This window comes from Musca autumnalis, unplaced genomic scaffold, assembly GCF_047663935.1.
Source record: "Musca autumnalis isolate F117 unplaced genomic scaffold, ASM4766393v1 scaffold_4, whole genome shotgun sequence".
In the NCBI taxonomy this organism is placed as follows: Eukaryota; Metazoa; Arthropoda; class Insecta; order Diptera; family Muscidae; genus Musca; species Musca autumnalis.
In genome coordinates, this window is record NW_027411977.1 from 64,437,564 (window position 1) to 64,461,323 (window position 23,760).

At 35.6% G+C, this 23,760-nt stretch overlaps 2 protein-coding genes across 4 annotated transcripts in view; one reads left to right on the forward strand and one right to left on the reverse strand.

Annotated features, from left to right (window-relative positions):
- The first annotated feature begins 9,085 nt into the window (after positions 1-9,085).
- Positions 9,086-10,888, forward strand: LOC141400868 (membrane protein BRI3). The gene is made up of 2 exons (XM_073980478.1): positions 9,086-9,277; positions 9,994-10,888. Exons 1-2 carry the CDS (start codon positions 9,199-9,201, stop codon positions 10,362-10,364), a joined length of 450 nt encoding a protein of 149 aa, XP_073836579.1. The 5' UTR covers positions 9,086-9,198; the 3' UTR covers positions 10,365-10,888.
- A 7,487-nt stretch (positions 10,889-18,375) lies between these two features.
- Positions 18,376-23,760, reverse strand: part of LOC141402367 (uncharacterized) — a 141,371-nt gene continuing 135,986 nt past the window's right edge. For all 3 annotated transcript variants that reach the window (XM_073983413.1, XM_073983412.1, XM_073983409.1), the window contains exons 10-16: positions 23,555-23,664; positions 23,323-23,456; positions 22,915-23,246; positions 21,357-22,850; positions 20,980-21,297; positions 20,570-20,910; positions 18,376-18,986 (exon numbers count right to left, since the gene is read on the reverse strand). In XM_073983413.1, coding sequence (XP_073839514.1) covers positions 18,844-18,986; positions 20,570-20,910; positions 20,980-21,297; positions 21,357-22,850; positions 22,915-23,246; positions 23,323-23,456; positions 23,555-23,664 — 2,872 coding nt within the window. In that variant the 3' untranslated portion in view covers positions 18,376-18,843. The remainder of the gene's footprint in view (positions 18,987-20,569; positions 20,911-20,979; positions 21,298-21,356; positions 22,851-22,914; positions 23,247-23,322; positions 23,457-23,554; positions 23,665-23,760) is intronic.

Genomic DNA, 23,760 nt, shown 5'->3' on the forward strand with positions numbered 1-23,760 from the left:
AATTAAATAATTTTATGATTTTCAAATAACTTTAGATTTATTAACTCCAAAAAATCTCATGCGACCAATCGTAAACGTGTAAAACACGACTAACTCTGTTGCAAAAACAGTTGCAACTTTTGGTACTTTTTGAGTAGAGTTGAGTTTTTTTGCACAAATACCGAATACAACACTGTATTTTTGGTGGATTTGTGCCGGATTTAAAATAAACCCAGTCGTGAGAGGATTTAATTTTTGTATGACAAATCTGGTCAGATTTGACCAGATTAAGCAATAAATCCTCATGAAGTGGGTTAACCCGGCAAAAAGCTGTAGTGTAACCGTGCTATTATATACCAACAACACACAAAACCGTGCCAGTGTTTCTCAAATAGAACATTGGTGGCGTTTATTTAATTGGGATAGCTGTTACAATTTTGATTTTTCAAAATAGTCTGGCTTAATCCCTTTTGTTGTTTTAATATTTAAAACAACAAGTTTATTAGTGGAGAAGGTTTGGCATTGTTCGCCAAGGGGTAAGGCAAGGAAGACTAGTTTCGATCCACGCCACTGGATCTCATCAGTTCCCTTTGTTTCTTGTTTGTGGATATTCTCCACCGAAGTTATTTTTCAATAACTTCTTCAACAAGAAACTTTTTATACCCAAACATCAATCGTCAGCTCGAAGTATAAACATTAACAAAGAAAAGCCTTCAATGAGAAGTTTTTCTTTGGTAACCTAACACAACTCCGACGAAAGTGTTTACGAAACAAAGCAAACCTTCTTCCACTCGTATGTGTCGTTGATTTTTCAACAAATGCACATACCCAAATGCTGTTTGGTAGCTTATATACCAACAACACACAAAACCGTGCCAGTGTTTCTCAAATAGAACATTGGTGGCGTTTATTTAATTGGGATAGCTGTTACAATTTTGATTTTTCAAAATAGTCTGGCTTAATCCCTTTTGTTGTTTTAATATTTAAAACAACAAGTTTATTAGTGGAGAAGGTTTGGCATTGTTCGCCAAGGGGTAAGGCAAGGAAGACTAGTTTCGATTCACGCCACTGGATCTCATCAGTTCCCTTTGTTTCTTGTTTGTGGATATTCTCCACCGAAGTTATTTTTCAATAACTTCTTCAACAAGAAACTTTTTATACCCAAACATCAATCGTCAGCTCGAAGTATAAACGTTAACAAAGAAAAGCCTTCAATGAGAAGTTTTTCTTTGGTAACCTAACACAACTCCGACGAAAGTGTTTACGAAACAAAGCAAACCTTCTTCCACTCGTATGTGTCGTTGATTTTTCAACAAATGCACATACCCAAATGCTGTTTGGTAGCTTATATACCAACAACACACAAAACCGTGCCAGTGTTTCTCAAATAGAACATTGGTGGCGTTTATTTAATTGGGATAGCTGTTACAATTTTGATTTTTCAAAATAGTCTGGCTTAATCCCTTTTGTTGTTTTAATATTTAAAACAACAAGTTTATTAGTGGAGAAGGTTTGGCATTGTTCGCCAAGGGGAAAGGCAAGGAAGACTAGTTTCGATCCACGCCACTGGATCTCTCTCGAAGTATACACGTTACCAAAGAAAAACTTCTCAATGAAGGCTTTTCTTTGTTAACGTTTATACTTCGAGCTGACGATTGATGTTTGGGTATAAAAAGTTTCTTGTTGAAGAAGTTATTGAAAAATAACTTCGGTGGAGAATATCCACAAACAAGAAACAAAGGGAACTGATGAGATCCAGTGGCGTGGATCGAAACTAGTCTTCCTTGCCTTACCCCTTCTCCACTAATAAACTTGTTGTTTTAAATATTAAAACAACAAAAGGGATTAAGCCAGACTATTTTGAAAAATCAAAATTGTAACAGCTATCCCAATTAAATAAACGCCACCAATGTTCTATTTGAGAAACACTGGCACGGTTTTGTGTGTTGTTGGTATATAAGCTACCAAACAGCATTTGGGTATGTGCATTTGTTGAAAAATCAACGACACATACGAGTGGAAGAAGGTTTGCTTTGTTTCGTAAACACTTTCGTCGGAGATGTGTTAGGTTACCAAAGAAAAACTTCTCATTGAAGGCTTTTCTTTGTTAACGTTTATACATCGAGCTGACGATTGATGTTTGGGTATAAAAAGTTTCTTGTTGAAGAAGTTATTGAAAAATAACTTCGGTGGAGAATATCCACAAACAAGAAACAAAGGGAACTGATGAGATCCAGTGGCGTGAATCGAAACTAGTCTTCCTTGCCTAACCCCTTGGCGAACAATGCCAAACCTTCTCCACTAATAAACTTGTTGTTTTAAATATTAAAACAACAAAAGGGATTAAGCCAGACTATTTTGAAAAATCAAAATTGTAACAGCTATCCCAATTAAATAAACGCCACCAATGTTCTATTTGAGAAACACTGGCACGGTTTTGTGTGTTGTTGGTATATAAGCTACCTAACAGCATTTGGGTATGTGCATTTGTTGAAAAATCAACGACACATACGAGTGGAAGAAGGTTTGCTTTGTTTCGTAAACACTTTCGTCGGAGTTGTGTTAGGTTACCAAAGAAAAACTTCTCATTGAAGGCTTTTCTTTGTTAACGTTTATACTTCGAGCTGACGATTGATGTTTGGGTATAAAAAGTTTCTTGTTGAAGAAGTTATTGAAAAATAACTTCGGTGGAGAATATCCACAAACAAGAAACAAAGGGAGCTGATGAGATCCAGTGGCGTGGATCGAAACTAGTCTTCCTTGCCTTCTCTCTCGAAGTATACACGTTACCAAAGAAAAACTTCTCAATGAAGGCTTTTCTTTGTTAACGTTTATACTTCGAGCTGACGATTGATGTTTGGGTATAAAAAGTTTCTTGTTGAAGAAGTTATTGAAAAATAACTTCGGTGGAGAATATCCACAAACAAGAAACAAAGGGAACTGATGAGATCCAGTGGCGTGGATCGAAACTAGTCTTCCTTGCCTTACCCCTTCTCCACTAATAAACTTGTTGTTTTAAATATTAAAACAACAAAAGGGATTAAGCCAGACTATTTTGAAAAATCAAAATTGTAACAGCTATCCCAATTAAATAAACGCCACCAATGTTCTATTTGAGAAACACTGGCACGGTTTTGTGTGTTGTTGGTATATAAGCTACCAAACAGCATTTGGGTATGTTGAAAAATCAACGACACATACGAGTGGAAGAAGGTTTGCTTTGTTTCGTAAACACTTTCGTCGGAGATGTGTTAGGTTACCAAAGAAAAACTTCTCATTGAAGGCTTTTCTTTGTTAACGTTTATACTTCGAGCTGACGATTGATGTTTGGGTATAAAAAGTTTCTTGTTGAAGAAGTTATTGAAAAATAACTTCGGTGGAGAATATCCACAAACAAGAAACAAAGGGAACTGATGAGATCCAGTGGCGTGAATCGAAACTAGTCTTCCTTGCCTTACCCCTTGGCGAACAATGCCAAACCTTCTCCACTAATAAACTTGTTGTTTTAAATATTAAAACAACAAAAGGGATTAAGCCAGACTATTTTGAAAAATCAAAATTGTAACAGCTATCCCAATTAAATAAACGCCACCAATGTTCTATTTGAGAAACACTGGCACGGTTTTGTGTGTTGTTGGTATATAAGCTACCTAACAGCATTTGGGTATGTGTATTTGTTGAAAAATCAACGACACATACGAGTGGAAGAAGGTTTGCTTTGTTTCGTAAACACTTTCGTCGGAGTTGTGTTAGGTTACCAAAGAAAAACTTCTCATTGAAGGCTTTTCTTTGTTAACGTTTATACTTCGAGCTGACGATTGATGTTTGGGTATAAAAAGTTTCTTGTTGAAGAAGTTATTGAAAAATAACTTCGGTGGAGAATATCCACAAACAAGAAACAAAGGGAACTGATGAGATCCAGTGGCGTGGATCGAAACTAGTCTTCCTTGCCTTACCCCTTGGCGAACAATGCCAAACCTTCTCCACTAATAAACTTGTTGTTTTAAATATTAAAACAGACTATTTTGAAAAATCAACATAAGAAAAACGGTCAAAACGGAATTGTAAATTTGCAGCAACTGTTGCGTATGTGTGCACCATGATAAACTTTAACGAAATTGGTTTCAAGAAACCTTGCTAGTCTGACCATTGACATATGAGTTCGTTATCCGGATTTAAACATTATGGGGTTTATTTGTTAAATCCGATCAGGCGGATTTTATTTAGTTCAATTTTCGTATGCCCAGTCTTTCGACCTTAAGGCTGTATACTACAGTATAATGCTTGGTTTGCATTTACGAAATCCACTCGATTTCAACTGTCAATTCCTTGTTGTATATGTCAAATGAAAACTCATCCGAAATGCATTGGATTTCATTTGATGTTTAAGCAATGGAATTGATAGTTGAAATCGAGTGGATTTCGTAAATGTAAACTTACTATAATGTTTAATTTAATCCCAGCAAAAAGTTTGCATCCACGGAAGCAGTTAAATCACTGGTGCAAGTGTCACGAAGTGCTTCTTTTTCTATGAATTCCTCAGTGAATTTTACAAGGGAGCGCGCAGAAAGGAAGCACTCCATTTTGCTTCCGCAGCACGCAGTTAGGAAGCACTCCATTTTGCTTCCGCAGCACGCAGCTAGGAAGCACTCCATTTTTACAATTTTTACCACTTTTACGAGTTTTGCGTTCCCGTACACAAAAATTGTATGAAAATCGTTTACGACTTTTACCACTTTGTAAAGTACGGGAACAGGCCATTAATAAGACATTTTAATTTTATTCTTATAGGCCGTTTATATATAACAAGGTTAACCCAGTGGGTCTGGGTTTCAAATGTCATTTCCATTGTATATACTTCAAACAAATCCTCATAAAGAAGGTTAACCCTGCAAAAAACTATAATATAAACGCCGTATTACTTTAATTTCATTTGTTGAATGAAAATTGAATTTTTTATCGTTTATACATAAAAGTGCTTGTTGGATGTAATCCAAATGTGAGGAAAAGGATTGCCTTTTTCATTAGTCCACTGGAAGCGCATCCATGCATGTAATGAAATCCTCACTCCAACTTGCACCACTTCCATTTTTTTTTGCTGGGATATTATATAAAAAGGCATGGTAGAACAAATACAAGGTAAAGTTAATACTACAACAAATACAACTCGAACAACAACCACAAAGGAATTTGTTTTTGTTTGTAAACCTTAGTGTCAACGTAAATGTAAACAAAACAAGGAAATGTCTATAAATTATTGGAATTTAAAAAACTAATAATTTTTCACATTTGATTGAATATTTTGGAAAACATGAATGAAAACTCGTTAGATTTTCAATTTTAATGTTTCCATATCATTCCACTAAATGCATAATTTCTCGCAGAAAGTAGAATACTTGCAAAAATGTTTTGGGTCGCTGGTAATTCATTGAAAAAAGAGAAGATGTTTCAATCATTTGCTTTTGAAAACAAAAAAGCACATGTTTATTAGGGCTTTATTCTTTTCAAGTTTAAGAAAATACCACACATATTAACAAATATTGTACCGCCTCTATAAGCGGTGTTTTAGTGTGCGGCATGTCGTTCGGACCTGGAGGAGGTTACATGTCAATGATATGGGAAATAGTATTTTTTCTGATGAATAAATTTGTTCTTCAAAAATATATATCCCTAATATACATTGAACATAGAAATAAATACATAAAATGTCGAATGGAATTTGACACTAACACTACAACCCAGTTCAGTCAGCTGGGTATTGCTGCTACCTTTTCTTGTTCTACCATGATAAAAAGGCTTAAATATACCAAGAGAGACTATGTTTACATTTACGAAATCCACTCGATTTCATCTGCCAATTCCTTTGTGTATACGTCAAATGAAAACTCATCTGAAATCGATTGGATTTCATTTGACGTTTGAGCAATGGAATTGACAGTTGAAATCGAGTGGATTTCGTAAATGTAAACATAGTAATGGTACGTTTAATTATAACCGGATTTAACAACCCCACTGGTTTTCAAATGCCAATTCCTTTACGTATACGTCAAATAAATCCTCATTAAGAAGGTTAACCCTGCAAAAGGCTATAATAAAAACATGGCCTAAGAGGGATATTAAAACTATTCAAAAAAATTAGCTGTGTTCCTTTACTTACCTGAGGTTACCATTTTTAACTGGAAGCAATTTTTAAGAGAGTGAGAGCGAAAATGGCTTTCTCTTCTACCACGGGCTACCAGCAAAATTTCTGCACGTAAAAAATGGCAGGGGGCAGTGATATAAAATAAAAACCTTGCTAGTCTGACCATTGACATATGAGTTCGTTATCCGGATTTAAACATTATGGGGTTTATTTGTTAAATCCGATCAGGCGGATTTTATTTAGTTCAATTTTCATATGCCCAGTCTTTCGACCTTAAGGCTGTATACTACAGTATAATGCTTGGTTTGCATTTACGAAATCCACTCGATTTCAACTGTCAATTCCTTGTTGTATATGTCAAATGAAAACTCATCCGAAATGCATTGGATTTCATTTGATTTTTAAGCAATGGAATTGATAGTTGAAATCGAGTGGATTTCGTAATTGTAAACTTACTATAATGTTTAATTTAATATTAGTCCCAATTTACATTGGGCGAGTTTACTTGCGGCAATTGTCATTTTGTAGGAGAGAGAGGTGAGGCATATGGTAACCCTTTGCCTCTCAGCACCCTCTCTCACCTACAAACTGACAATTGCCGCAAGTAAACTCGCCTAATGTAAATTGGGACTTATATAAAAAGGCTTAAATATACCAAGAGAGACTATGTTTACATTTACGAAATCCACTCGATTTCATCTGCCAATTCCTTTGTGTATACGTCAAATGAAAACTCATCTGAAATCGATTGGATTTCATTTGACGTTTGAGCAATGGAATTGACAGTTGAAATCGAGTGGATTTCGTAAATGTAAACATAGTAATGGTACGTTTAATTATAACCGGATTTAACAACCCCACTGGTTTTCAAATGCCAATTCCTTTACGTATACGTCAAATAAATCCTCATTAAGAAGGTTAACCCTGCAAAAGGCTATAATAAAAACCATGGTTGTAGTGTTAGTGTCAAATTTCATATGACATTTTATACATTCATTTCTATTTCGATGTACATTAGGGACATATATTTTTTGAGAAAAAAATATATCATTCGGAAAAAAACCATTTCCCAGAAAGACTTCTTCATATCAATGATATGTAACCTCCTCCAAGTTCGAACGATAAGCCGCGCAGTAAATCACCGCTTGTAGAGGCGATACAACGTTTGTTAATATGTGAGGTATTTTGTTAAAATTTAAAAAAATAAAGCCCTAATAAACATGTGCTTCTTTGATTTCTAAAACAAAACATTGAAACAGCTTCTCCTTTTTCTATGAATTTCCAGCGACCTCAAACTTTTCTGCAAGAATTCTACTTTCTGCGAGAATTTATGCATTTAGTGGAATGATGTGGAACCATAAAAATTGAAAATGTAACGAAATTTCATTCATGTTTTCCAAAATATTCAACCAAATGTGAAAAATTATTAGTTTTTTGAATTCCAATAATTTATAGACATTTCCTTGTTTTGTTTACAAATACAACTGGCAGTAACGTTACAAACAAAAACAAATTCCTTTGTGGTTGTTGTTCGAGTTGTATTTGTTGTAGTATTAACTTTACCTTGTATTTGTTCTACCATGAATAAAAACATGGCCTAAGAGGGATATTAAAACTATTCAAAAAAATTAGCTGTGTTCCTTTACTTACCTGAGGTTACCATTTTTACCATTTTTAACTGGAAGCAATTTTTAAGAGAGTGAGAGCGAAAATGGCTTTCTCTTCTACCACGGGCTACCAGCAAAATTTCTGCACGTAAAAAATGGCAGGGGCAGTGATATAAAATAAAAAATTTAAATAAAAAACATTTTGATTAATGATTTTTATTAAAACTGATAACCCCGGTTACACTTAACCGTGTTAACCACTGCGTTTGAAATGTCAATTCTATAGTGCAAATGTCAAATAAATGCTTATGACCGTACCGTACTATTATTCTACTATGGAGCCCGATCTAGGAACGCATAATTTCATGGAAAATTTTCAATGAAAGTAAGGTTAACCCGACAAAAACCTATAATATAAACATGGCCTAACCGGATTTAACAAACCCACTGGGTTTTAAATGTCAATTCCTTTGCGTATACGTCAAATAAATCCTCATAGTCGATGGTCGTCAATTTTAAAGGCGAGGGGTATGAAGAAGTGAAGATTGTTGCAGGATTATTTTTCGATTTCTATTTTCTCAAGCAAACGTTAAAAACAAAACAAGCATAAAAATATTTAATTAATGAAATAATGAAAATATAACTGTTAATATTAATTTTATTATTAATGTTAATTATTTTGTTTTGTTTTTTAGTTTAATTATGTTTGTTTTGTTTTTATTGGTATGAGAAACATAACAAACGCGAATGGTAAATTAAAGAGGACGCGCAAAAATCTTAAATTTCACGTTAACGCGTGTTGACACTAACGAAACTAGAAAAGAAACTTAAATGAAATTGGTTTCAAGAAACCTTGCTAGTCTGACCAACGACATAAATGTTATGTTCCAGTACTGCAAGAATCTACTAATTTTTTATCGTAGTAAAAAGTTGTAGCTTCTTGCAGATTCTGGAACAGAGCAAAAGAAATATCAAAAATATATATTAAAGTTTAGATTTTTTAATTTTGTGTGTTTTAATTAAAACATATTTTTTGACAGCTCAGAGTACATCAGCGGGTACATGTGTGATAATGCAAGGGGCGAGGGTTACGTGGTCCCGTTAAAAATTTTCGCGATATTGCGCGTTCGTATTAATGAAATTCACGTCAGTGTGGACCGGGACATGGTTGTCTGTGTTAGCGATTTTGCCTCTTCCTATTATTATGCTAAGTTTACATAACGTTTGAGCTATGGAATTGACAGTTGAAATCGAGTGGATTTCGTAAATGTAAACCATGCATTAGTTTCAAGAAACTCGCTAGTGTGACCAAGGACCATATAACGACTTTTTACTTTGCTTCCCATGTCGTAGTGAATGACTGCGCTTCTTTCAGTGAATCGTTCAATTGAACTATTTTATTTTTGTAATTGCATTTGTATTGCATTTTTTATATTATTCATCTGATATCAAAAACAAAGCGAAGAAAAAATGTCTCAACCATCAAAAGATCCCCCTTCATATGAAGAGGTCATGAAAACTTCAACAGATACCCCAGCACCAACCCAAGGTAAAAACCTTAATCATTAATTGACTTGGCTTATCATTCCTTTAGGTGCATACATTTTCACGAGTAGCCAAGACACATTCCAACGTTTGTCCCGGAAATGTATACTTCTCGAGATATGCGTTTCGAAAGTTCTGCTAAAACCCTAAATGCATTTACCAAACTCAAATCGTGTCAAAATTTTTGGTCTGTTCCAGTACTGCAAGAATCTACTAATTTTTACTATTTTGTTGTAGTAAAAAATAGTAGCTTCTTGCAGGTTCTGGAACAGGCATTTTGTTATTACTAAGGCCATGTTTATATTATAGCCTTTTGCAGGGTTAACCTTCTTAATGAGGATTTATTTGACGTATATGCAAAGAAATTGCAATTTGAAATCCAATGGGTTTGTTAAATCGTGAATTTGGTTTGGGAACAAATTGAGGCATAAGTTGATGATATATATACCACAGATAGTCCTTGAGGGAGTATAATGATATATGTACATTCATTTTATGCCAATATATTTTTTAATTTGTTTGAAAGTGATAAGTAGATGTGTTTGTGGAGTTTTCGAGGGCTATATTTCGGGAAGTATACACCGTTGGAATCAGGACCAAAAGGACAAACTTTGGTGAATGTGCCGAATTCTTCCGCCAGGTGCACCTAAAGGAAAGGAGTTCCATTGACTTTGTCCAATAAAGTTTTTCTGGTTTTCTTTTTTAACGCTTTGATTAAAGGTAAGTACCCCAATCCAAATGTTGGAATTACTGAAGGTGCCAACCAACCACAACAGCAATACTATATGCCACAAGCTCCACCTCCTGCGGGTCAATATTACGCTACCCCATCGGCTCCACAAAGCTATCAAGTGCCAACTTATGGAGCTTTTGAGACAACTCCAGTCAGTGTGGTGATACAACCGCCCCCAATAACACAAACACCAAATATAATTGTGGTTGGCGGTTGTCCAGCCTGCCGCATTGGAATTTTAGAAGATTCATATCCATGTTTGGGACTTCTGTGTGCTCTGGTCTTCTTTCCGGTCGGTATACTTTGTTGTTTGGCTATGAAGAATAAACGTTGTTCGAATTGTGGAACTGAATTTTAAATGGATTTAATAATAATGATCTTGCATAGACTTCAATAATCTATAGCAAAGATATGTCACAGCAATAACAACAACGTCCATGCATTTTTTTTTCTTAAAATAATCGAAATCCCCTTTTTACACCAAGCTTTAAATGTTTTACTAATAAGATTAAGATTGATCTTTTATATAATTGGATCTTAAAAAAGCTAAAAAAGACGGGCTTTATAAAAGTCCACCCATAAGTATCCTATAAAAACTTTAAAAGTCGAAACTTTTTTAACAATGGAAATACCAAATACCAACTTATCACCTATATATTATTTATTATATACATATTTTTATTATACTTTTTTGTTGTGGCGCAAGTGAATATGCATATTTTGTTATTATTTATAAAGAACATAATATTGGAAAGAAAATGTAATAAAATCCATTCGAGTTTGCTTTTCCAGTTAGGTTCTTAGCCTTCCTTAGTACTATAGTTGAATAAATGTTGATATATAAAGAATAATAAATATATACCATAATTTAACCTTTCTAAAGTATTGTTTTAAATAAGCTTATTATTCATATAAAGCGCAATTGACTTTTGAATGTTATTTTTTTTTGTACAACTGGGCATAATTGGGATTTTCATGACGTCGAACACCAGTTATTCCATCGCTTATGATACTTGATCGATTTAACATAAGTCGGAATATCGATAAACCGCAAACCAAATTCTTTCAAAATTATTTTTTCAAACTTTTTATTGGATTACTAATTATGGTACTATTGTTTCATTCCAAGAAACCTGCCTTGAACGGATTACAGTCAAACTTATTTATAAAGAACGACCCTATAGCAAAAATCATAGTATATACCAAATCGAATCATCACATCTCACAAATCACATCTCTCTTTATAAAGACTTTCCTCTATAACGTAGTAATTCTTCGTCCCCAGGAGCTACATTATAGAGAAGTTCGACTGTACTTACTAAGGTGGACCAAAACCATCCAAATTTGATTATCGCGCGTTTCGATATTATTGAATACTTGCTCTCCTGTGGATCGTATATATACGACTTTTGGCCTATTTTTATTTATTTTATTTATCACCTAGCAATTCGTTGTTACCCGATAGGTTCAACTATTCCAATGTGCCAATGTTTTTGTATAGCGAGTTTGGCCCCTAGATTCATTGATGCATTTTTTTGTAATGTTATTTCTTTTTGAACTTATGTTTTTGTGGCGGCTCCATGTTTTTGGAAGGTGAGTAGGTTGTCGAAGATGATTCCAAGGATTCTGGGCAGTTGCAATCTCCAGATCACTGACTATGGTGTTAAGGTCCTCCTCGCCTCCTTGGTCCAGTAGCAACTGTAGTTGCGTTGCCAGAAAAGAAAATCATGCAATTAAAATAAGTAAAAATACGGACAATTTTGTCAAATTCAATCGATATCAGTGTTTTGAACCTTCAGCTATTAATTTAGTTGTAAAAATTAGAAGTTTTAATGCAGAAATAGACAATTATATTAGTCCCAATTTACATTGGGCGAGTTTACTTGCGGCAATTGTCATTTTGTAGGAGAGAGAGGTGAGGCATATGGTAACACTTTGCCTCTCAGCACCCTCTCTCACCTAGAAACTGACAATTGCCGCAAGTAAACTCGCCTAATGTAAATTGGGACTTACTAAATTTGCTGTGGGTAACGCAACTGGACTTGGGTTGCTATCCACAATCGACCCCTTATTTACACCAGTTGCGATAGTCGTTTGCGTATATAACAAGTTTTACTCCTTAATGATTTAAAAGTATAGGAGATATAACTCTTTATATAATTGCACACCTACCGCTTAATTGTGTAAGTAATGTGGAATTGAGGATGTCGTCTAGTAGAATGTCGTGATCGTCAGTGTCGTATGCCCTGAACAAGTCCAATCCTGGCAGATTTATCCTGTTTTGTGAGTAGAATAGATGTCCAAATTTTCCATATCTCTGATATCAGTGAAGTGTTCGAAACTTTGTTGCCAACAGCAGTGATCCAAGTGGGTGTTTGTTTCTTAAATTGATCATACGTTCATTATACTTGATTTTCATCTAACACAACTTGATCCGTTTGGTTTCTTGCGATTTGTCACCGCAGCGTGGGTTTATGCACAACGAAGAGTGTGACAATCAGGGCTATCATGAATATTTCCCGCGGAATTTTCCGCACGGAAAATAATTTTGAAAAGTGAAATTCTTTAAAAATCTATATTTTAAAATGTTGAAAACTACTAGAATCACTTAATTATGCAATATTCTCGTCGAATCGACAAAAATATTCCCTTTTTGCACATAAATATGGAAATAAGAAATTGTAAAATTGGGGAAAGGGAAAAAATCCGCACGGAATTTTTATTCATGATTACCCTGAATATGTTTATGTCTCCGCCTAACAGCTGACCAAACCATATGTAATACATTGTGAACTCAGATGAAAAATGTATTTCACTCACAATCCAAAAAATAAACACAAAATAAAGCTCAAAACTCTTTATTAACACATACATATGTTTAACGTTTATTTCGAAACTCTTCTTATTAGATGCAAGTAAAACTTGCAAAACGAGAATTGTTTACTTAATAATATTGTTACATTTGCATATATATGTAATTGCATATTTTTAGAGTATATATAATATAATGATAATATATATTATACGATTGAGTGTGTCTGTTTATGGATAAATAATTTACTCATATACAAAAAGAAGAAGATATGAGACTATCTTCTCGATAGTGACTTCACATACTTTCAGTTCCATGAAGTTTTTTTCTTGTGAGAGAAAGGTTGGAATATGTGCAATTCCCCCTTAAAAGAGGAAGATGAATTTTTTCCATAAACTTAGTTATATGAAAAGTATTTTATAATTTCCTTATTATTTCTATTAATATTTTTTTATTTAAAAACTGCTATAAATACATAAATACTTTATTCAATACAACTATGTTAAAATATTTAATATACATATATAATAGTATTCAAATAAGTATGTGTAATGTACTAATTAAAACCTTTTCAAGAATGAGGTTTTGTTTTAGTTTTTTTTTTTTTTTTTTTTTTTTGGTTTGCAATGAAACAGTTTCATTATCCATGGGATGATTTCATTCAAGATTAATATGGGCGGCTCTTCATAAGAAAATACATTCATTTGGGTATGATTTTCATATTTTTTTGGCATACAATAGGAAACCAGTAGATGATGGATAAATTAAAAATGCTGCTCTGTTTTTGCATTTGGGTCATAACTTATTACTTGTGTTCTCCAATATAAAAAAATATTCTCCAAAAGGTTATCTACTTACTCGTACTAATTAACCCAGTGGTGTTTTAAATTCTTGCTTCCCATAGCATACAAGATATTATTGAATATACCGTACAATTTCAAAGACATCCGAGTGAACAAGAGACACTTCTCTCATATCAATGAGTGCACCCCAATTCATATGTACGCAATGATATGGGGTCTACTACTTATAGCCGAGTTTGAACTGTGTTTCTAATGAGACCACTTGCATCTAAGATTTACATGGCTGCAGGATTCTCAAAAAATGTAAATCAATATTACTCTTAGGGGTTTTTAAACTATTATTGGACTATATTTGGACTATTTCAGTTTTGTGAAAGGCTTGGAAAAGATCCTAGAATATTTGTTCTTCGACCTCAATACCACATTTAATAGCAGTATACCGTCAGGAGTATTTTAAGTCATATCTTAGGCATACCCGCAAATTTGTACAATTATGCAGGGTATGACTGTTAAAAATTAGGAAAGAACTTCTACGAGCAATTTAGTACAAACCAGATTTCAGACATTGTGAGTGTCTATAGTGCGACTCCCTTTTAGTCGATAATATCGACTGTGAGTGGGCGGGCCTCTTCTATGTCAAAGTTACCGGGGGACCCAGATGATAGATATTTATCACCAACTAAAACTGGGCTTAAACTTTGTTTCAAGAGGAATGGTCCATTGGACCAGATTCTCTCTTAATGAAAAATAGTCAGGAACGTTTGCCGGAGGCTCTGCGCAGACGACGGTAATGCTAACCACTGCACCATGGACAACAAATTAGGAATTTTGTAATTATTTAAATTGGCCGCCAAATTATGAATTGGCTTTAATTACAAAGCAGGTAAATAAAATAAAAATTAAGCTCTTACATGTTTTCAGTCGTGGTAATGCAACCAATATTGCGCTGAGGGGTTTAATCTCATCCAAAGTCGCGTAATTCAGTGTGCCCGGTTGTGACTTTGATAGAGGTTAGGTTTAAAAAGCAAAGGACTCCGATGAAATCCCAAAGGAATGCGGTTAAGGCAGTTCAGATGACGAGGGCAGATCGTCGTCATCTTTTAAAGGATCCTATATGTTTAGAGTAGATTCATACTCTAATCGAATTAGACGGATCCACTAAACTTAGAATAGATATGCAAGATTTCAATAATGTCTGGAGATGTTTAGTGTCCTCCAATGTCACGTCTTTCTGTGTGTACGTCAGTTGTGGCTTGTATAGAGAATAGGTTTCAAAACCAAACACTCCGCTGAAATCATAGAATACGGTGGTTAAGACAGTTTTGATAACAAGGAAGGATCGTCGTCACCTTTTAAAAAATCCTATATGAGAACCAATAAGAGGTAGTATACACTATCTATCAATGTCATATGACACGAAATAAAAATATTCCATACCTACCTACGCAGGCAATGTGGAGACGTGATTTCACTGCATTTTTGTTGGTGTGGACGCAAAAAGTAAATGACGTAAGGAAATCCCCAATAGTGCACAAATCGACTGTATGTAGTCGGGCGGGGCCACTGTGAATATGTAAAATATAGGAGATATATGTATATCAATTTGAACTGAGTTCTACACTTATTACTAGACAAAATGCTGTCACACATTCCAAAGATCATCAAAATTGGCAGATATAGGGTGTTTGGTGCAGCAAATACGTGAAGTCGGGCGAAAATATATATGGGAGCTATATTCAAATCTGAACCGATTTCGATATAATTTGGTACATTTATTTTTAGACCGAATTCAGTCACACAAACCAAATTTCATAAAATTTGGTCGTATATAGCGTGTTTGGTGCAGCAAATACGTCAAATCGGCCGAAATTATATATGGGAGCTATATCCAAATCTGAACCGATTTCGTTGTAATTTGGCACATTTATTTTTAGACCGAATTCAGGCACACATTCCAAATTTAATAAAATTCGGTCGTATATAGCGTGTTTGGTGCAGCAAATACGTCAAATCGGCCGAAAATATATATGGAAGCTATATCCAAATCTAAACCGATTTCGATATTATTTGGCACATTTGTCTATAGACCGAATTCCGTCACGCTTTCCAAATTTCAGATATAGCGTGTTTGGTGCATCAAATACCTCAAATCGGCCGAAAATATATATGGGAGCTATATCCAAATCTGAACCGATTTCGATATAATTTGGTACATTTATTAATAGACCTAATTCCGTCATAAATTCCAAACTTCATCAAAATTGGACAGATATAGCGTGTTTGGTACATCAAATACCTCAAATCGGACGAAAATATATATGGGAGCTATATCCACATGTAAACCTATTTTCACCAAAAGCAATAGCGTTCTTCCGACGGCTAAGAAAATGATCTTGACCAATTTTCAGCCAAATCGGACAACAAATGCGACCTGTACGTTGCGAACGGACATGCATAAATCGACTCAGAAAGTGATTCTATGCATATCCCTAGAAACTATGGGTCTATCTCTTTTCCTTATGCATGTTACATACAAATGTACAAACACATAATACCCCTTACCACAGTGTGGTGTAGGGTATAAATAGTAAAAGTTCTTGCGAGTTCTGGAACGTAGCATTTATTATCAAAAATTTCAACATACGATCCTTATAATGATAGAAATGGCGATAAAAACTGGGCGGTTGTTGTTTTTGTTTTTTTTTTCTTATTCCTTTGCAGTATGGCTTTAGGAATTTAAATGGTTTCTATTACAAGACGGGTGTAGTATCAAATGATAAACTTGCCATTGACATTACATGAAGTACTTTTGGTGTACTAAATTAATAATAATTGTTCCACAAACATCCCAGAAGGGACAAGGGAGACTTCTCTCGTATCAAAGAGTGTACTCCGATCCATATTAGCTCAATGACATGGGACCGACTGTTTATGGCCGAGTCCGAACGGCGTGCCCTAAGACACCACTTGTTGATGATTTTTGATGTTGCTTGGTCGGGGAATTAAACCCACGACCTTCAGCGTGCAAGCCGGGTGGGCATACCATTGCACCACGGTGGCACCCAAAGTACTAAATAAGTCACTCAACCAGATTAAAACACGATATTATCAGGAATAAAATCAATAGCATTCCAATAATAGGTGTGTACGATAACCCAATAATTTGTACAAATTCGTACAAATTTTTACTGAATGCTGTTCGATAACAAAATTATCCAGCAAAAGAGAGCGAGTTTGGAGAGATTTTTGGAGAGTTTTGTGACTGAGAACTTGCAAATTTTTGCTGGGAAAATTTGTCCCGCAAAAATTTGCAAGTCTGATCAGCTGATTAAAAAATCACCTGTTCAATGTAAACAACTCGAAATGTTCACATTTTTGACCAAGAAAATTTCACAATTACACATTTTTTTTTAGATTCTAAAGCGTTGTGGATAGGATTAAAGCATTAAATAAGTAAACTGCAATTTTAAAATTTATGTTTTTGTTCTGTTTGGTTTAAAATATCAAAAGAAACAAAAACAAATTTCATACATTTTCGGAAACAGCTGACGTTCTTGCAAGTTTTTGCAAAATGCTGTTCGATAACTTTCTGCAATTTTTCTTGCTTGAGAGAGTAAAATTCTCTGAAAGAGGTTGCTGGAAGTGACTGAATAATTAATGCTGGGAAAGTTATCGTACACACCTAATATTTGTGATTACAATGTTTGTCAATTTTTACAGATTTTAAAGAATATGTGTGGCAATTGTTTCAACTTGACCGCCCGTATGGCATACATAAGGTCTCGTATTGTCCCTTCGGATAGATTTTTAGTTGTTATTCTGGCTCCATATATATGGCTCAGCATTCTTGCTGCTCAGACAAAATACCGCGAACTGCTTCCGCTATAGGCCGGTACTCGTATTAGAGGGGCTATCATATATGTACAGCAAAAGCATTCTGCACCAACTAAGTGTTAAGAAGATCAGGTCGTCTATTGCGGACCCAACCAATCAGAAGGGATTAATGATTCAACTACATACGTATCTATTTCCCATGCGACAGAACTCACAAAGAAGACAGAATATATTTTCCGGAACAAAGACTACTTGTGGTGATGATCTTGGGTTGTAAAATTGTAGTGGTGAAAATGACACCAACGCTGAGCGTTGATTTGCCTTGCAGCATGAATTTCCAAAGAATTGAAATTTTTGACATCAACACCTAACAGCGGCCCAACTACAAGTAAACAAAAAACGATTGGTATCAAACAGAACAGTTCTCAAGTCACAAAAAGCAAGTATATTAGTTAACCCATTATGCGTCCTTCACTGTATATTATGTAATTAAATTTTGAGATTTTATAGATTTTTTTTTGGTTGGTTATTGAAATCAGCATACCAATTAACAGTTTTTTTATTTTATACATACATATATTTGTGTTTTAATGTTTTGTTGAATATAATAATTTAGTTTTTTTTTGTATAAATAATAGTAATTTTTATAGGTATAGAAATGTTTTTCTTTTAATTTCTAGTTATTGTCTTATGAGGGTTTTAAGCTGCCTCATCGTTTTCTTACTTTTGATGCAAAACTTCATTTCATAGTCGTAGAGAAAATGTTTCTTTTGGTTATTAGGTTTCAATTGTGTTTTTTTCTTGTTGTTGTAGTTTAGTAGTACTTTGAGGTTGCCATTTCTACCAATTTTTTAAACTAGTTGTTTATGTAAATATTTCAAAAAACGTGCAGCTAATTGACCTTAAACTGTGTACCTATGTGTGTATTATTTTTTAAATTTATTTATTTCTAAACGCGTTTCTTCCTTTTGATTAACAATTTAAAGCAGGTTTCTAATAAATGTTTGAATAATAATTATTTATATATTTGTAATGTAATAGTTGTTGGTTTTGTTTGCGTGACAATTTTGAAATTATAAACCATAAAAAATTATCCAATCGCAACAAGTGATAATAAATAAAATAACGTAGCGAGACTCGAATTCTTATTTCTATAAAAAAACCTAAAATATATTTAAATGTATTAGAAGTAGAGAAAAATTGTGGAAACAACGTTTTTTCTTCGTTTCGCTTGTATGTTTATGTGAGACTTAAAAAGAGTGTGATAGAAAAACAAAGTAAATACATAGACATGTGTGTGTGTGGGTGTTTGTTATAAAATAATTATTAATTATTAAAATAAAAACTAAACTAATATCAATTATTCATATATGTATATGTATGTATTTTTAAGCCTTTTTGGTAGGATCTACAACACCACCGGGACCCGGAAGACCACTAGGACGGCCAGTTAGATAGCTATCGATTTGTCGAGCAGCTTGGCGACCCTCAGTAATGGCCCATACCACCAACGATTGGCCACGGCGACAGTCTGTAAATAAGACAAGAAAAAAAAATATGGTTTAGTAAGGAAAGAAAATGCTTTAAAATACAGAAAATCGGTGGTCCTAAAAGAAAGGGTGCTTCTTACGACTATATCTAAAAGTGACGTTGTTTTTTGAAGACCCTTTCTAAATGAAGGGGTGCTTTTGAAGACCCTTTCTAAATTAAAGGGTGCTTTTGAAGACCCTTTCTAAATGAAGGGGTGCTTTTGAAGACCCTTTCTAAATGAAGGGGTGCTTTTGAAGACCCTTTCTAAAGGAAGGGGTGCTTTTGAAGACCCTTTCTAAATGAAAGGGTGCTTTTGAAGACCCTTTCTAAATGAAAGGGTGCTTTTGAAGACCCTTACTAAATGAAAGGGTGCTTTTGAAGACCCTTTCTAAATGAAAGGGTGCTTTTGAAGACCCTTTCTAAATGAAAGGGTGCTTTTGAAGACCCTTTCTAAATGAAAGGGGGCTTTTGAAGAACCTTTCTAAATGAAAGGGTGCTTTTGAAGACCCTTTCTAAATGAAAGGGTGCTTTTGAGGACCCTTTCTAAATGAAAGTGTGCTCTTGAAGACCCTTTCTAAATGAAAGTGTGCTCTTGAAGACCCTTTCTAAATGAAAGGGTGGTTTCTGAAGACCCTTTCTAAATGAAAGTGTGCTTTTGAAGACACTTTCTAAATGAAAGGGTGCTTTTGAAGACCCTTTCTAAATGAAAGGGTGCTTTTGAGGACCCTTTCTAAATGAAAGTGTGCTCTTGAAGACCCTTTCTAAATGAAAGTGTGCTCTTGAAGACCCTTTCTAAATGAAAGGGTGGTTTTGAAGACCATTTCTAAATGAAGGGGTGCTTTTGAAGACCCTTTCTAAATGAAAGGGTGCTTTTGAAGACCCTTTCTAAATGAAAGGGTGCTTTTGAAGACCCTTTCTAAATGAAAGGGTGATTTTGGAGATTCTTCTAAATGAAAGGGTGCTTTTCAAGACCCTTTCTAAATGAAAGGGTGCTTTTCAAGACCCTTTCTAAATGAAAGGGCGCTTTTCAAGACCCTTTCTAAATGAAAGGGTGCTTTTCAAGACCCTTTCTAAATGAAAGGGTGCTTTTGAAGACTCTTTCTAAATGAAAGAGTGCTTTTGAAGACCCTTTCTAAATGAAAGGGTGCTTTTGAAGACCCTTTCTAAATGAAAGGGTGCTTTTGAAGACCCTTTCTTAATGAAAGGGTGCTTTTGAAGACCCTTTCTAATTGAAAGGGTGCTTTTGAAGACCCTTTCTAAATGAAAGGGTGCTTTTGAAGACCCTTTCTAAATGAAAGGGTGCTTTTGAAGACCCTTTCTAAATGAAAGGGTGCTTTTGAAGACCCTTTCTAAATGAAAGGGTGCTTTTGAAGACCCTTTCTAAATGAAAGGGTGCTTTTGAAGACCCTTTTTTGAAGATAGCTGTGCTTCGAAAACACTTTCGAAAACAAAGTTTGCTTCCTAAGAACCTTTCGAAAACAAAGGCTGCTTCCTAAGACCCTTTCGAAAACAAACGCTGCTTCGTAAGATCCATTTGAAAACAAAGGGATCTTGGGATCGACAAGTTTTTTTAATTGAACTTACCTCCAGCTGCAAATACTTTCGAATTAGAGGTACCATATGGACCATTGCATGCTTTAACATTGCCACGATTATCCAATTCCAAACCCAGTTCATTAGGTACCGTTTTCTCGGGACCCAAAAAGCCCATAGCCAATAAAATTAAATCAGCATTGTAGTGTTTTTCACTACCAGCCACCTCTTTCATGCTCCAGGCACCGGTGGGTGTCTTAGTCCATTCAACTTCAACTGTTCTAACAGCTTTAATGTGTCCATTTTCGCCGATAAATTCTTTGGTTGTGGTACAGTATTGGCGTGGATCTTTGCCCCATTTCAGGCGTACCTCTTCATGGCCATAATCGACGCTGTAAAGAAGACAGAAGAAAAAGATTAGACAATTTAAGCATAATTGTTATAAAATGTCTACTACATACCGGAATACTTTGGGCCATTGAGGCCAGGGATTATCACCAGCTCTGCCCTTTGGTGGTTCGGGCAAAATTTCAAATGTTGTAATACTCTTGGCACCTTGACGCAATGAGGTGGCAATACAATCGCAGCCAGTATCACCACCACCAATGATAATAACATCTTTACCCTCGGCTGAAATAACTTCATTTTTACCACCCAATTGTTTCTTTTGTTGGGCCTCCAAGAATTCCATGGCAAAGTGTATACCCTTGAGGTCACGATTGGCCAAAGGTAAATCACGTGGCCATGTGGAACCAGTTGTCAAGAGAACGGCATCATATCTAAAATGAAGAACATAATTAGAATTTCAAGGAATTTGCTAATCAAATCCTGAACTTACTCCTTCATTAAAACTTCTGCTTTAATGTCTTTGCCCACATGAACATTGGTACGGAATTCAATACCTTCATCAGCCATCAAATCAACACGACGCTTAACAACATTCTTGGATAGTTTCATGGTGGGTATACCGTATTGTAGCAAACCACCTACACGATCATTTCTCTCAAAGACTGTAACAAAGTGGCCAGCACGATTTAATTGTTGAGCTGCAGCCAAACCCGATGGACCAGAACCCACAATGGCAACACGTTTACCAGTACGAGTTTCGGGTATTTCTGGTTTAATCCAACCCTGTTCAAAAGCATGATCAATGATGGCACATTCAATGTTTTTAATGGTTACAGCCGGTTCAGAAATACCCAAGACACAAGATCCCTCACAGGGTGCAGGGCAGACACGACCAGTAAATTCGGGGAAGTTGTTGGTTTGCAACAATTGACGCAAAGCCTCCTTCCAATCACCATGGAAGACCAAGTCATTCCATTTGGGTATGATATTACCCAAAGGACAACCATGGGTATTCGATTGACAGAATGGCACACCACATTCCATACAACGGGCTGCTTGCATCTTCAAATTCTTGCGCACGTGAGGGAAATTATACACCTCCTCCCAATCCTTTTGACGTTCACCAGCATCACGATAGGGTGCAGATTCACGCTTGTATTTGACAAATCCTCTGGTCTTGTCCAAAACACGTTCAGCTCTCTTCTGTTCCAATGCCACATCTTGTACTGCTTCTTCAATATCCTTGACACTGGGTTCGTGGGCATCTTTACCATTTTCAATGGCCTTAAGATCATCGGTCCTGTTTTGTTGTTCCTCTTTTTCGGCTTCAAGTTCCTTGAGAGCTCTTTGATAATCGAAGGGGAATACTTTTACAAATTTAGCCTGTTCCTGATCCCAATTGTCCAAAATATCCTTGGCAATTTTGGAGCCAGTTTTCTCAATGAAATCTTGTAAAAGTTCCTTGACTTGGGCCACATCACCAGGCAACTCTAAGGGTAAAAGTTCTACCAATTCAGGATTTACTTTGGGTTTGAATGAACCATCAATGTCATAGACGTAGGCAATGCCTCCAGACATGCCAGCAGCAAAGTTACGGCCAGTTAAACCTAAGATAACAACCAAACCACCGGTCATGTATTCGCAGCCATGGTCACCAACACCTTCAACGACGGCTGTAACACCAGAATTACGTACACAGAAACGTTCAGCAGCTATGCCACGGAAATAGGCACGACCCTCAGTGGCACCATACAAGCAGACATTACCAACAATCACATTCAAGTGCGACTCGAACGGTACTGTTTCGGGTGGTGTAATAACAATGGTGCCGCCACACAAACCCTTGCCGACATAGTCATTGGCATCGCCCTTCAAGGTGACATTAACGCCATGCGGCAGGAAGGCACAGAAACTCTGGCCAGCAGAACCTTCTAGGAAGATGTCCATACTTTTACCTTCGGGAAGACCAGCTTCGCCATATTTGCTAAAAGTAAACAGAAAAAAACATTAAGACATTGAACGGAAATGTGCCTAAATATTACACTTACCAAGCAATATGGTAACTGAGTGTCGAAGCAAATGCTCGCTCCTCATTGTTTATGCGCATTTTAACGGTCACATTATCCTCGGTACCATTGAATATGGGTTGTATTTTAGCAATCAGTTCATTGTCCGAACGTTTTTCCAATTGGAAATCTTGTTTAACCGAACCACCAACGATATTTGTTCCAGGGCGTAGTGTCAAAGCATCTGTCAACAACATTGACAAATTCAAAGTATTCGCTTTGGTTGAACGTTTTTCGGCAACACGCAGTAGATCAGTGCGGCCAATTAAATCTTGGAATTTACGTATACCCAAATTGGCCATAATTTTACGAATCTGTTGGAGGAATTCAGTTGGAAAAGGTTTTGAAATGGGTGAAGGAATGAATGGAGGATTGAATTAGCTAACTTACATCTTCAGCCAGCATAAAGAAGAAATTGATAACATGTTCTGGTTTACCAGTGAATTTTTTACGCAATACTGGATCTTGGGTGGCAATACCGACTGGGCATGTATTCAAATGACATTTACGCATCATGGTACAACCTAAAATAGAAGAAAGGAATGTTAAATATACAGATTTTGGTATATATAAAGATTTAAAGTAGGTCTTAAAGCCCAAGAATTAGAGCATTGTTACTTACCCATAACAATCAAGGGAGCTGTACTGAAACCAAATTCATCAGCACCCAAACAAGCTGCCACAACAACATCAAAACCGGTACGCAATTGGCCATCAGCCTGGACAACAACTCTGTTGCCATATAGGGAGGAATGTATGTACATCAATCATCAATGCCAACGTTGATCAGTAGCAGCAGAAGCGCGATTTCGGATAGCAACACAAAAA

Bases quoted from the DNA above. Each gene is read 5' to 3' on its own strand.
- LOC141400868 (XM_073980478.1), top strand. From the start codon at position 9,199: ATGTCTCAACCATCAAAAGATCCCCCTTCATATGAAGAGGTCATGAAA. The intron at 9,278-9,993 runs GTAAAAACCTTA...CTTTGATTAAAG, and splicing joins TACCCCAGCACCAACCCAAG to GTAAGTACCCCAATCCAAAT.